The sequence below is a fragment of the Polychytrium aggregatum genome (assembly GCF_025602895.1).
Source record: "Polychytrium aggregatum strain JEL109 chromosome Unknown BJ171scaffold_7, whole genome shotgun sequence".
Lineage (NCBI taxonomy): Eukaryota > Fungi > Chytridiomycota > Chytridiomycetes > Polychytriales > Polychytrium > Polychytrium aggregatum.
Window position 1 is genome coordinate 74,084 of NW_026516209.1, and position 11,550 is coordinate 85,633.

The following is an 11,550-nucleotide window of genomic DNA, read 5'->3' on the forward strand; positions in this document are numbered from 1 at the left end:
TCGGGCTCGGTCCATCCAGTGAAAATATCCTTATAGCCCTGTACCAGGGCGTCCAAGGCGTCTTCCTCATCCACACACGTCTGTGCGTGGGATCTGCTCAGTTCGATTCGGCCTTCGCCGTTGCGTTTGCACTTTTTGCAGAGGCGGTACTTGCCGTGTGGGTGCCCGGGGAATGCCCCCAGTCTCCACCACACCATTACTACGTGTAGTCTGCGTGGGATGCTTGGTCCAAGTTGGGTCCAGACTCCCGACATCTTTGTTCTTGGTGTGCACGCAGCCGTCAGCTGCTGTCCTCGCTTGAACGATGTGTGGGCATCGTGGGTCAGCATGAGTGTTTTGACCGACAGGATCTGTGTGCGATCCGTGGTCGAGTCGTCGTCCTTGGCAAAGGCCATGGACATCGAGAACGTGGCGTTCTTCTCCTTGCGGGTGCAGGTCAGGTTCCATTGGATGCTTTCGTAGAAGGGCTTGCCAAGGTATGGCTGGTCCTTCATCGCCGTGGATCGGATAAAGCGGGTGATGAGGGCGATCATCTTGTCGTCGTGTGTGGCGACGTCTTCCCATCGTCCTCGGCATTAGATGCCGAGGACCTTGGCTCTTGTCGCCATCGTGGGTAATCCGCAATTGAGGTGCAGTGCTCCGTGTGAAGTCGTGCGAGCGGTGCGGAACAGTAAGTTCAGGCAGAAGGTTTGTGTCCGGTGGAGCCGCTTCTGTTCGTTCTTTGGGATGGCGTCGAGGGCGAGGCCGTATTCCATCATTGGCCGCAGGAACGTGCGGTATGCAATCGTCAGTGTCTTGGCGTGAGGTTCCCAAGGGTCAGGCCCATCTTGGTCATGTTGGATGCTGCTTCTCTTGTTCTGGTCACCATTCGGTCCTGGCAGATTGTCGATGCGGAATCCATTGACGTCGATCATGGCGCCGAGGTACTTGAAGATCTTGGTCTCAGGGAGGTTTTGGCCATAGAGGCGCAAACCCGTTTGTTTGTCGGTGCAGTGGTCTGAGAAGATGACCTCGCACTTTGGGGGTGAGAACCTGTATCGGTTTCTCCGGCTGTGGGCCTCGCACAGATTGAGGAGTGGTTGTGCTTGTCCAGGTTTGCAGATCAGGACACCGTCATCGGCGAACCACAGTGAGTTCACTTTGATGGTGGCCCCGTTGCGTCCCTGGAGGGGAGTGCCTCCCATATCTCGGAGACGTCTTGGTAGATCGTCGATGAAGGCGCTGAACATGAGTGGGCTCAGCACCGATCCTTGGATCAGTCCTTTCTGGAGCCATACTGGCTTGGATCTTCGGCCCTTGCTGACCATTTGGATGGATACCCGGTCAAACATGGCTTTGAGGAAGCCGAGGGCGATGCCTTTCATTCTTCGCTGCTTGAGCTTGGTCCAGAGTCTCTCGCGCCATACTGTGTCATAGGCGGCTTTGATGTCGAGGAAGATCAGAGAGTACTCCTCACCGTTCATCTTGTGGTGCTTGATCAGGGTGTCCAGGGCGACGATCTGGTCAAGGGTTCCTCGTTTCGCTCGGAATCCGCCTTGGGCGACGTCCATGTCTCCTGCCTGTTCTGCCAGGAAGGGGAGCATGATCCTTTCCACGATCCTCCTGCATGTCTGAGTGAGGCCGATAGGGCGATACATGGTCGGGTCCAGGGTCGATCCCTTCTGCTTGTACACTGGGTGGATCAGCACGCTGTTCCATTCGCTTGGCACCACACTGGCCTTGAGCGCCGCCATGATGATCAGGCGGAGCCACTCGGCTATCACTGGTGCGACTGGTATGAGCATTTCGCTCTTGATCTTGTCGGATCCCGTTGCCTTGCGGCGTGGTGCCTTCTCGATGGTCTCTTGGATGTGCTCCAGCGATACTTCTGGGAGCCGCTTGTCGGGCGGCAGGAGGGTCGCCTCCGTGCTCAGGGGTGGTGGGGTTATACTTCTGTCGTACTCTGTCCCGCTGTCCTGCGAGGCAGAGGATACCTTGCCAAAGTGCACCACGAGTTTCTCGAGAGTCGGATCCGAGTTGTCAAAGAGATGTGATCCTTCCCTCTCCTTCCTCGTGCGCATCGCTCCGATGGTCTTGGTCATCTCGGAGCACTTCTGGGTGTCCATCATGGCCATGGATTCCTTCCATGACCGTATGCCGTTCTTGCGCTTGAGCTGGGTGATGGCCTTTCTCGTGGACCGAAGCTGACGACGCAGGTCGTCCAACTCTTCCGTGTCGTACTCGGGGGTCTGGGCGAGCATTCTGCTCAGGCATCGCCGTTCTCGTTCCAGGCGTCGAATTTCGGGCCCCTGTGTGCCCTCGATCCGCCCAGGGCTGATGCTGGATGGCCCCTTGGTAGGTTTCTGTTCTTCTGCGCTTTGGCGACCATTGCTGGCAGTGGGCCAGTGGGCGGGGTGCGGTTTGTTCTCTGGTGTGTGTTCTCTTGCTGGGATCCCGCGAATATCGAGATCTTGTGAGAGCTGGGTGATCCCTGGATGCTGGTGGAATGGGGAGAGGTGCTGTTAGAGTTTGCTGGCCATGTGGTGACCCGCACCATGACGATCGATCAATATCAGCGATTGTAATGGAACAGTACTGATTTGCATATTGAATGTATTGAATATATTGAAGGTCAAATATAACACCACACGGCCGCTGTCGCTTCTTCGGAACTATTTTACAAGTCCACTGTGTGGTATCGTGATGTCTGGGAAGGGTATTTGAGGCGCGGCTTACTTGACTTCTCAGGTTATATGCTCAGTATCGCGACTCGGCTGTTTGGGATTGGCACTTGAAAGTGGGCACAGAGATCAGGGCCACTTGCCGAGGTGCTCGAGGTTACGGATGGCAAGCTTGTGACCCTGTTCAGCGGACTTGCGGTACCAGAAGACGGCGGCGTCGATGTTCTTGATGACACCTTCACCATTCTTGTAGCGGTGACCGAGATCGCACTGTCCATATCGATTGCCCTGCTCGGCCGATTCGCGGAGCCATTCGACTGCCTTGGTTTCGTCCTTGGCGACTCCGATTCCAAGTATGCAGCACACACCGACCCACCACTGCCCAAACGAGTTGCCTTGGCCGGCTGATTCGCTGAACCACTCAAATGCCTTCTTTCGGTCCGGTGATACTCCCCCACCGCATCGATAGCATTCTCCGATCCAGTATTGGCTGTCGCTGTGGCCGTCGTTGGCGAGCTGTTCAAAGATGGTTGCTGCCTTCTGTCGATCCTCTGAGGCCCCAAATCCATCGATCAGACACACAGCAACGAGATGCTTGCACAGCCATTCACGATCTGATCCAAGCTGGCACAGCTCGAAGAACTTGCGTGATGTGGGAGATTCAGACTTGATGTCATTCCATAGCGCTGCCAGACACTCGTCCTCTCCGAAAGAGAACTCATCCGATCTGTTCTCTCGGATGATCTTGATACCCTTCTGCCTGTCCTGCTGGGTGCCTCGGCCAAGGTAGTGCATCCACCCAAGCATGTGGGTGGCGATAGGTTTGAGGACTGGGTCGGTGGATTTGTTGCTGACCTCCTGCCAGCGGTTGAGAGCATCTTTATCGCTTTGCTCGACACCATGGCCAATGAACGAGAACCAGCCACGGAGGAACACGATATGGAGTCGGCCATCTTCAATGCCTCGATCTGCGGCCTTGGAGTACCACTCGATGGCTGTGTTCAAGTCTTGATCGACGCCTTCGCCATCCTCGTAGCATCGACCGAGGGCAACTTGGGCCTGGGGCATCTCACGTTCAGCAATACTGCGGTACAACTGGACAACCTTGGTGTGGTCTTGGTTGGTACCGATGTCATCGTGATAACATCCAGCCAGATGGAACTGGGCCATTGGATGATCAGCTTCGGCCGCCCTCTCCAGATGGCGTACGATTTGTTGGCAGATTACGGGCTGCCTGGATGGGTCCACGGACTGCTGGCCACGGAGATCGGCTTGGAGGATCCTTGCCAAGAAGAATGATGCGGCAACATTGCCCTCCTCGGCTTGATCTTCAAGCCAGGAGCGGTCGGTTGTCTCTTGATCCTTGCAATGAAGCGATATGGCGATCTGGTCGCTCGGCGTGAGGCCGATCTGCAGCGATCCATCAGGACGACACAAACCTGCATTCTGGCACCAGGTGTGGAAGCGAGCCACCCCGGCTCAGGAGAGGCTGCGCCCGTTTGCACACTCGGAGCAAGGTTTTGGTGGTAATCAGGTCGAGGACAAGCTGGAAGCCCTCGTTGCAACAGATGATGGTGAAGATGTCTGGGTTGTGGTCATCCATGGCCAGTCGAGTCATGTCCCAAGAGGAGGAGGCAGAGAGGCAATGCCTTGGCTGGAGATGAGAGGAAACGAGGGCTCTGCGAGGAACGGACGATGCAGTCGAGGGAAGAGGGGAGAATCGATGAGAAACCCGGACGAGTGGCAATGTATCCACAAACGCAAGCCACACCCTGGATGCGATCGCCGAGATGGCAAAGCGACCGCTCAGATGGGTCCAACTCCACTGGCATGAACCCGCACAGCCAGGCGCTATCTGCGGCCCTGGAAGGGCCATGCTCCACGAGTCGAGACGAGTCGACCGACTTGGAGGCAGCACAAAGCACATTATGGATAGAGTCTCATCCTTGGTATGAACCGATTGCATTGCGGAGCACGAATGAAGTGTGCCCACAAACGAGGCTGCCTCTTCGGCCACTGTAAGTCTCCAAGTGTTCGTAAAACAAAGCTCAAGCATGCCTCGGACAGAGACCCAGAGCAGCCACCGTGATGGACAGACAAGATCCGCGAACCGCCGGGCGGTTCAAGCAGAGGAATCGAATAATACGGCACCCTCACAAAGAACAACACTCATACAAAAAGGAATGTGAAAGAACCACCCATCGAATCATTGCCGAATCACCGCCTGCTGATCAGCGGCGGCCGGTGCGGGTGAAGATGCTGACTTCGGGGTACTCTTCGTCCTTGAGTTCGCTTGACGGGACCTTTGGCTCGCCCAAGAAGCGAGCGTGATAGAGGTAGTTGAGACACTTTTTGACGATCGTCTCTGACGAGGGACAGGGTGTTGGGTAGATCGAGCGGGTGTTGGCGTTGTCGACCTTGAAGGACATGTCCATCATGATGTGCATGAGCGGGAACAGGGCGTTGTTTTCAAGCGAAGGATTGGCCTCGAGGAGAGCTTTGAACTTTTCGCGGGTGTCGAACAGGACCGGCCACCCACAAGCATTCGCGATCTCAAACACGCGCTTTTCGGTGATGATGCTTTGTGATGGAGGGGTGTGTGCATGGTATGAGTGATAAGCGGACACTGGTGGCAGAGCCCTTTGCAGTCGACATTCTGCACAAGGCATTCTGCACATGGGATTCTGCACATGGCATTCTGCACATGTTTTCGCAACACATCACACCACACATCACATTGCACACTACACATCACCATTCCTCACCTGTGCTCCGAGTCGCTGATGTGGAACACAAACTTGGACAGGGACTCCTCCGAGCCGGCAATCTCGGCAACCACCTTGGCGACATGGTCGACGGGATCCATGGTCATCGTGACGAGAGTGGCGTGCGAGGGAGCAACACCGAGCTGAATGCATCCCTTGACATATCGCCAGATGTAGTCATCCGTGTTGGACACTGGGGCGATGGAGGGTGTGAAGGTGTCAGTTGGTGTCAGTTGGTGTCAGTTGGTGGATGAGTAGCACTTGACAATCGAGACCATCGATTCATGGCCAGTCCATGGAGCGAATGAGACATCTGCACCACACCACATCGCATCACATCACACCACACTCGACTCACCTCCGTAATGGCTGTCGCCGACGATGCCAGCTGGGCGGATGATGGTCACCGGCACTCCCCTCGATCTTGCCTTGTTGGCCAGCTGCTCAGAGACCCACTTGGTCTGGCCATACCCGCCAGAGATGTTCCAGGCCGAGTAGATCGTCTCCTCGAGCGGCTTGTCTGCCTTCTTGGCCATCGGGATCGTGCCGATGGTCGAGATGTAGTGCAGCGGCTTCAGGTGGTGGGTTGTGGCCAGTCTCAGGGCCGTCGCCGTGCCGAGGACGTTGGGTCCCCTGAGTCTGTCATAGTCAAACAGCCAGTGGACCTCGGCGCCATTGTGGACAATCATGTCGGTCTCCTCGCTGATCTCCTTCCATCGCTCGTCCGAGAGTCCCCACTTGTCCTGCGACAGGTTGCCGCACAGTCCAACGAGTCGAGACTTGAGGTTGTGGTCAAGGAAGGCTCTCTGGCTCGGATCGAGGACCAACTTCTGAGCCGTGTTGATGATGCGGTCGATGGCGGCCTGCTCGGTCGGGGCTCGGACCAGGCAGTTGATCTTGGCCCGAGGGAACTTGTGTGCCAGCTCAAAGACCAGGAAGGCACCGAGGAAGCCAGTGGCACCGGTCAGGACGATGCCGCGAGGGTCCTTGGGATAGACAAACGGAGGGAGACCCTCGGCCGTCACACTCGCATCGTCGAGCTTGGCGGCTTCGGCAGCCAGATGGACGGTCGGGGGAATCATCGGCCTGTCGTCGAGAATGTCGACGACCAGCTGGGCAACATCAGTCGGTGTCATGGCGTTCGACAGGAGGATCAGTGGCGAGATCTCGACATTGAACTCGTCCTTGATGGCGAGAGCCAGACGGCCGACACTCAGCGAGTCAAAGCCGACACCGCCGATGTAGTAGTTGCGGCCGTCGAGGGCGGCAATGTCGAGGATCTGGCTGCCGAGCGCCGAGATCTTGACGGCCGTGCGAGACAGGGGAGTGTTGGCGAGTTTCAGGGGAGGATAGACAACCGACTTGCCAAAGCTGTCGGCATCCTCGGCGATGCGCCTGAGCTTCTTGAGGTCACGCTTGCCCGAGTCGTTGAAGGGGAACTCGTCGAGCTCGAAGCAGTTGTGGATCGGGAACTTGGCGACGTTCTTGAGCGCAAACAAGTCCTCGATATATCCGATCGTCTCGCCAGGGGTAACATTCGGGTTGGATCCTTTCCGAGGGACATACAGCATTACAATCTTGAGCTCGGAGGTCTGGATGAAAATGCAGTCGCTGATGGTCTTGGACATGTGCTGGAGAACCAACTCCTCGAGGGCGTTGAGGTCGACATAGACGCCGTTGACCTTGATCTTCTGGTCGAATCTGGAGTGATGGTGTGAAGTGAGGGAGTGGATGACGTGAGTACTCGAGATACAGGATGGCGTGAGGTCCTCAGCATACCAGATATACACTCGTCATCGATAAGAGATGCAACACCCGGCCATCGACCTCACCTTCCAACCACAGTGAACTCTTTCTCGCCAACCATCTCGACCCAGTCCATGGTGCAGACACGGGGCGAGCCGTCCTCAAGGAAACCAAATGAGGCGAGCTTGTCATTCGGATTTGCACTGACAAAGCTCGGGTGATCTTTGATGGGATGGTCCTTGTCGACGGCAAAGACGAGGACGCCGCTCTTCGAGACACTCTGGTCGACGATGCTGCCCTCCTCGTCAAAGAGAAGGCAGCGAATTCCGGGTTTGGCCAGCTTGTAGACAAGTCTCTTCGGAGTCTCCTGTGACGGAAGGATATGTAGCAGCGCCATACCACCTATCAAGCCAGACTAGCGGACATCCAGCAGAATTAGTGAGGAAAGCCAGCCAAAGGCAAGCTGACTCGACGATCATCGTACCTCACTCGATCCATAAGCACAAAACAGCACTGCGTTTGGACAGAGATTCCTGGCCTGCTGCACGAGGGAGGGCGGAACAAGCTCCGATCCGAAGCCAACTCGTTTCAAGCTCTTCCATTGGACAGAAGGTGTCCGTGAAAGGGCCACCCCAAAGATCATCTTCATGAACGACGGGGTCTTTGAAATGGTACCGTGGTTAGCAAAGCTGTGCCGTCCGATTCACGATCGGTGCCCCCTGCACTACATTCCTACCAGGAACATGTACTGGAGGCCATCATCCATCATTTTGATGACGCTGAGCACTTTCTCCAGCGTGTTTGGCGAGGGCTTTGGGATCCACAGCGAGCCTTTCATATTGATCGTGTTGTACATCAGGGCCTTGGTGGTTCCAAAGGACGGACACTGTCGAGCATACTGGATCAGGACGACATGAAGCAAAGTGACGCCATCAAAGCAACGTACCTGAGAAAGAGCCACGCTTGTATAGCGCGAGCCCAGTGTCGCGCGGCCGGCTGCTGCACCCGAGTGTGTGGCTTTGTAACTAAAGCGATTGACAGGTCAGGAATGTGCTATAAATACGTGTGCCACAGAGCTCGCACACCGTCCGAGCAGATCACGTACGTCTTGGGAACACCTGAGGGACAAGGCCGCAGCTGTTAGAGCGTTCGGCAAGGCCATTCGAGTGCGCTCGCTCTGCGGATCTGCAGCCGCCTTACCCGTTGTGCCTGATGTGCACGCATAGGTCACAAACTCATCGAGAGGCTCGCAGGCTGCCAGCGAGGGAGCCGGAACTTCGTCCATGAGAGGAAAGACCGAGCCATCGACAAGCTCGACGCCTTCGGTGCGACCAGGCTTGGTGTGATGGAAGAGGATGTACTTGATTCCGTGTCTGCGTCGGGTGCGATTGTCAGTGCCACATCCAGATCTGGGCGCCGCAGCCTCCAGTCGAGTCCCCGGTGCCATCGTGCTCACCCACACGACAGCAGTCGACATCGTACCGTTGACAAAGAGCCTTGCGGGCAGCAGGGGGCAGGTTGAGTCCAAAGCAGAGCGATTTCCTGGGAGACAGCTCGGAGGTGAGTGTCCATCGGCCCAGCCCAATCAAACACAGCACCGGTGGCCGCGGCCGATTCATGTGCAGCCCGGGTGGCCGATAGCTCCGATCTGGGCGAGACTCACTTGCCGAGAATCCACAAAGCAAACGAATAGAAAATCCAGTTGGCCTCGGCCTCGCAGAAAGCGCCAATGACCTCGTGGCCGTCGTCGTCCCAGCCAGGGAGAGCCTTGAGAGCCTGGGCGATGGAATAGGCCCGCTTCCACACCTGCAGATAGGTATATCGCTCTGAGGCGCCGCTCTCGTAGGTGTTGATCAGGAGGGCATCGGGCTCGTCGCGAGCCATGCTGACGAGACGCTCGACGGGATGGAGCCAGGGGCCAAAGGCATCGGGCTGAGGACGAAACGTTGGCTGCTGGGAGGCAGAGACATTCTGGTCCTTGGAGGGGTTTGTGGACCCTCCAAAACAGCAGGAGAGGGCCCTGAGCATGCTGGGGTGGGATGCCGGCGACGAAAGGATACCAAAAGTGCAGGCGAACCCAGCAGAGTTCCGACGGCCAGAGGAACAGAACTGGCTTTATATCTGGATCGGCGGTCGTTTGCTGTTTGCTGTTTGCTGCTCTGTGCCTCAGCAGTGGGTCGGACTGAGCGACACTTGGCCCTGTTTGGAACGTGCCTGTTCCACACGCCGCTGCAGCTGTTTGCCCCGAGAAGTGCAAATCCGCAACTCGGCAGTCGTATCTTTGTCTCAGTGCCAGGCGGTGATCGATGACACTCGGGCTCGTGCGGACGACCATCACCACGAGGATCCCGATGTGCCAGCACAAGGCGGTCTGTTGAAGCATGGGTCGTCCAGCACGGTCCTTCGTGGGCACTTCCGAGGTTCTGCTTGACAGAGCGGGATTGTCGGTGGCCTGCGGTCAGAATATCTTCGCAACCATGGGTGCAGCATGCGGATGCCAAGTCGACTTGGATGCATTCCCCGGTCATGGTCTGGAACAGCGCTCACTTGCAGCCTCCCCGCCGACACCCAGCAGGCCGACGGCGACCAGCAATGTGCATGGCCATCTCTTCCACAGAGAGTGCTCCACATGCATGCATCGTGCGTCATCCAGAGGCTCTGCATCCTTCCCGCTCGCTCCAGCACCCTCTCCGCGTCGGCATCCTGGCTGGTTTCGCGGTTGGTATCCTGGTTGGTATCGTTGCTGTTTGATCCAGGGTCATGTTTCGATGCCGTTCCTTGTGCGGCCGGATCGCAGCGCTGATTGGCGGCGATGGGATCACGGGGAGAGCCATCCTGGCTTGGGCGGCGTTCGCGTCGTTTCCAGCACATTCGAGGACCTGCGTTGATCCTCGGGCGAGTGCGTGCGTGCGAAATATTGCCACTTGCAGTCGTTCCGCACAGCACCGGATGCATGCCTTGGGCATACGGCCCTCGAGATATAAATTGCCGCGGGCACCTCGGCAAGGGAGGTCCGTCGCTAACTTCAAGCAAGCAAGTCTCTCAGCTCACTCAGCCCACTCAGCCCACTCACTCAGCCCACTCACTCAGCCCAGCACTTCCCTCTCAACATCGCCATGAGCCTCTTCCTCTTCAACTCGGACCCGTTCTTCCAAGATCCCTTTGAGTACGAGCGCCGCGTGTTCGGCCGCATGAACCGTCTGATGAACCAGCTGATTGCCGACGACCGCCTCGCTGCATCTGCACAGGAGGGCGAGAAGCAGCCTGAACAGTCCTCGGACAACCAGTCCGGCAGCCAGTCGGAGAGCCAGTCGGTGTCGCGCCCGGCTCCCAGCGGCTGGGGATTCTACAAGACCCCGCGCCTGGATGTCATCGAGAACGAAACCGAGTTTGTTGTCAAGGCCGACCTCCCCGGACTCAAGAAGGTAGGCGTCGAGTTGCATGTCCATCCGCAGCAGGGGATCTTGTCCATGCCTGTCCATACTTGTCCATACCTGCCCGTGCTTGCCCGTGCTTGTTGCAGCCGAAACAGCACTTCCGACTCACGCAACCGCACATGTGTTCCCACCGCAGGATGACGTCCATGTGTCGCTGCTCGACGATGTGCTCACGATCGAGGGCGAACGCCGCTCCTCGCACGAGGAAAAGAAGGACACCTACCACATGGTCGAGTGCTCGTACGGCCAGTTCCAGCGCAAGATCCGGCTTCCCCCGACTGTGGACGCCCAGAGCATCCAGGGCAAGATGACCGACGGTGTCCTCGAGCTCAAGATTGGCAAGAAGGCACTGCCGCCTCCTCCCGAGGCCAAGAAGATTGCGATCAACTAGAGCCCGTGCCAGTGCAAGCCCAGCAATAGTTGCGCCGTGGTCTCTCTGGAGACCGCCACAATCAACATCCATCGGTTGCTCGACACGATTCAAATGTGTGTTCCAGCACTGTCGGTCAGGGGGCAGCTCCTGCATACCCATGACAATTAGTGAATCTTGTCTTGCTGCTCGGTTCGTCTTGTCATTGTCAATATACACTGTGTTTGTGTCTGAACGAGAGGATATGTTCCACGGTCGAACCACATCATTCCCCCTCTCATTCACCTGGATGATCCAGGCTCCCCCTGCCACACTTGCCCATGCCGAGCCCATGTCCCCAACAGCCGACCGCGCGCCTCAGTCACATGCCGACGCTGCCCCCAACCCCATGGCTGCTGATGTCAGCGGCGGCCACGCGTCGCTGTCCCCACAAAACGGGTTGGGCCAGCGAGCCAATCCGCAGCCAGCCACCAGCCGCCCTCTCGCTCTCCTGCTCTCGCTGTCCTGCTCTCGCCCTCGCTGTCCCACACAATCTCCCACCCAGTGGCCTCCTCGCTGCGCTCTCGCCGTGC

At 57.4% G+C, this 11,550-nt stretch overlaps 3 protein-coding genes across 3 annotated transcripts; 1 reads left to right on the forward strand and 2 right to left on the reverse strand.

The window, feature by feature from the left end:
- Positions 1-2,789: 2,789 nt before the first annotated feature.
- BJ171DRAFT_420766 (uncharacterized protein) lies at positions 2,790-3,830 on the reverse strand (the record flags this gene model as incomplete). Its single annotated transcript, XM_053107448.1, has 2 exons — positions 2,790-3,133; positions 3,587-3,830. The coding sequence occupies 2 exons, from the start codon at positions 3,828-3,830 to the stop codon at positions 2,790-2,792; spliced, it is 588 nt and encodes a 195-aa protein (XP_052969509.1).
- A 973-nt stretch (positions 3,831-4,803) lies between these two features.
- BJ171DRAFT_275473 (male sterility protein-domain-containing protein) lies at positions 4,804-9,375 on the reverse strand. Its single transcript, XM_053106830.1, has 11 exons — positions 8,835-9,375; positions 8,654-8,713; positions 8,372-8,544; positions 8,277-8,289; positions 8,118-8,196; positions 7,908-8,057; positions 7,656-7,832; positions 7,258-7,586; positions 5,784-7,126; positions 5,426-5,618; positions 4,804-5,240 (listed from the first exon to the last, which is right to left on the reverse strand). The coding sequence occupies exons 1-11, from the start codon at positions 9,197-9,199 to the stop codon at positions 4,892-4,894; spliced, it is 3,231 nt and encodes a 1,076-aa protein (XP_052969510.1). The 5' UTR covers positions 9,200-9,375; the 3' UTR covers positions 4,804-4,891.
- Positions 9,376-10,049: 674 nt separating this feature from the next.
- On the forward strand, positions 10,050-11,100 carry BJ171DRAFT_492733 (HSP20-like chaperone). Its single transcript, XM_053109834.1, is given in 3 exon segments — positions 10,050-10,228; positions 10,242-10,596; positions 10,745-11,100. 2 exon segments carry the CDS (start codon positions 10,288-10,290, stop codon positions 10,997-10,999), a joined length of 564 nt encoding a protein of 187 aa, XP_052969511.1. The 5' UTR covers positions 10,050-10,228; positions 10,242-10,287; the 3' UTR covers positions 11,000-11,100.
- Positions 11,101-11,550: the final 450 nt, after the last annotated feature.

Bases quoted from the DNA above. Each gene is read 5' to 3' on its own strand.
- BJ171DRAFT_492733 (XM_053109834.1), top strand. From the start codon at position 10,288: ATGAGCCTCTTCCTCTTCAACTCGGACCCGTTCTTCCAAGATCCCTTT. The intron at 10,597-10,744 runs GTAGGCGTCGAG...TTCCCACCGCAG, and splicing joins ACCTCCCCGGACTCAAGAAG to GATGACGTCCATGTGTCGCT.
- BJ171DRAFT_275473 (XM_053106830.1), bottom strand. From the start codon at position 9,199: ATGCTCAGGGCCCTCTCCTGCTGTTTTGGAGGGTCCACAAACCCCTCC. The intron at 8,545-8,653 runs GTACGATGTCGA...CACCCGACGCAG, and splicing joins CGCAAGGCTCTTTGTCAACG to ACACGGAATCAAGTACATCC. The intron at 7,833-7,907 runs GTAGGAATGTAG...ACCATTTCAAAG, and splicing joins GCCTCCAGTACATGTTCCTG to ACCCCGTCGTTCATGAAGAT.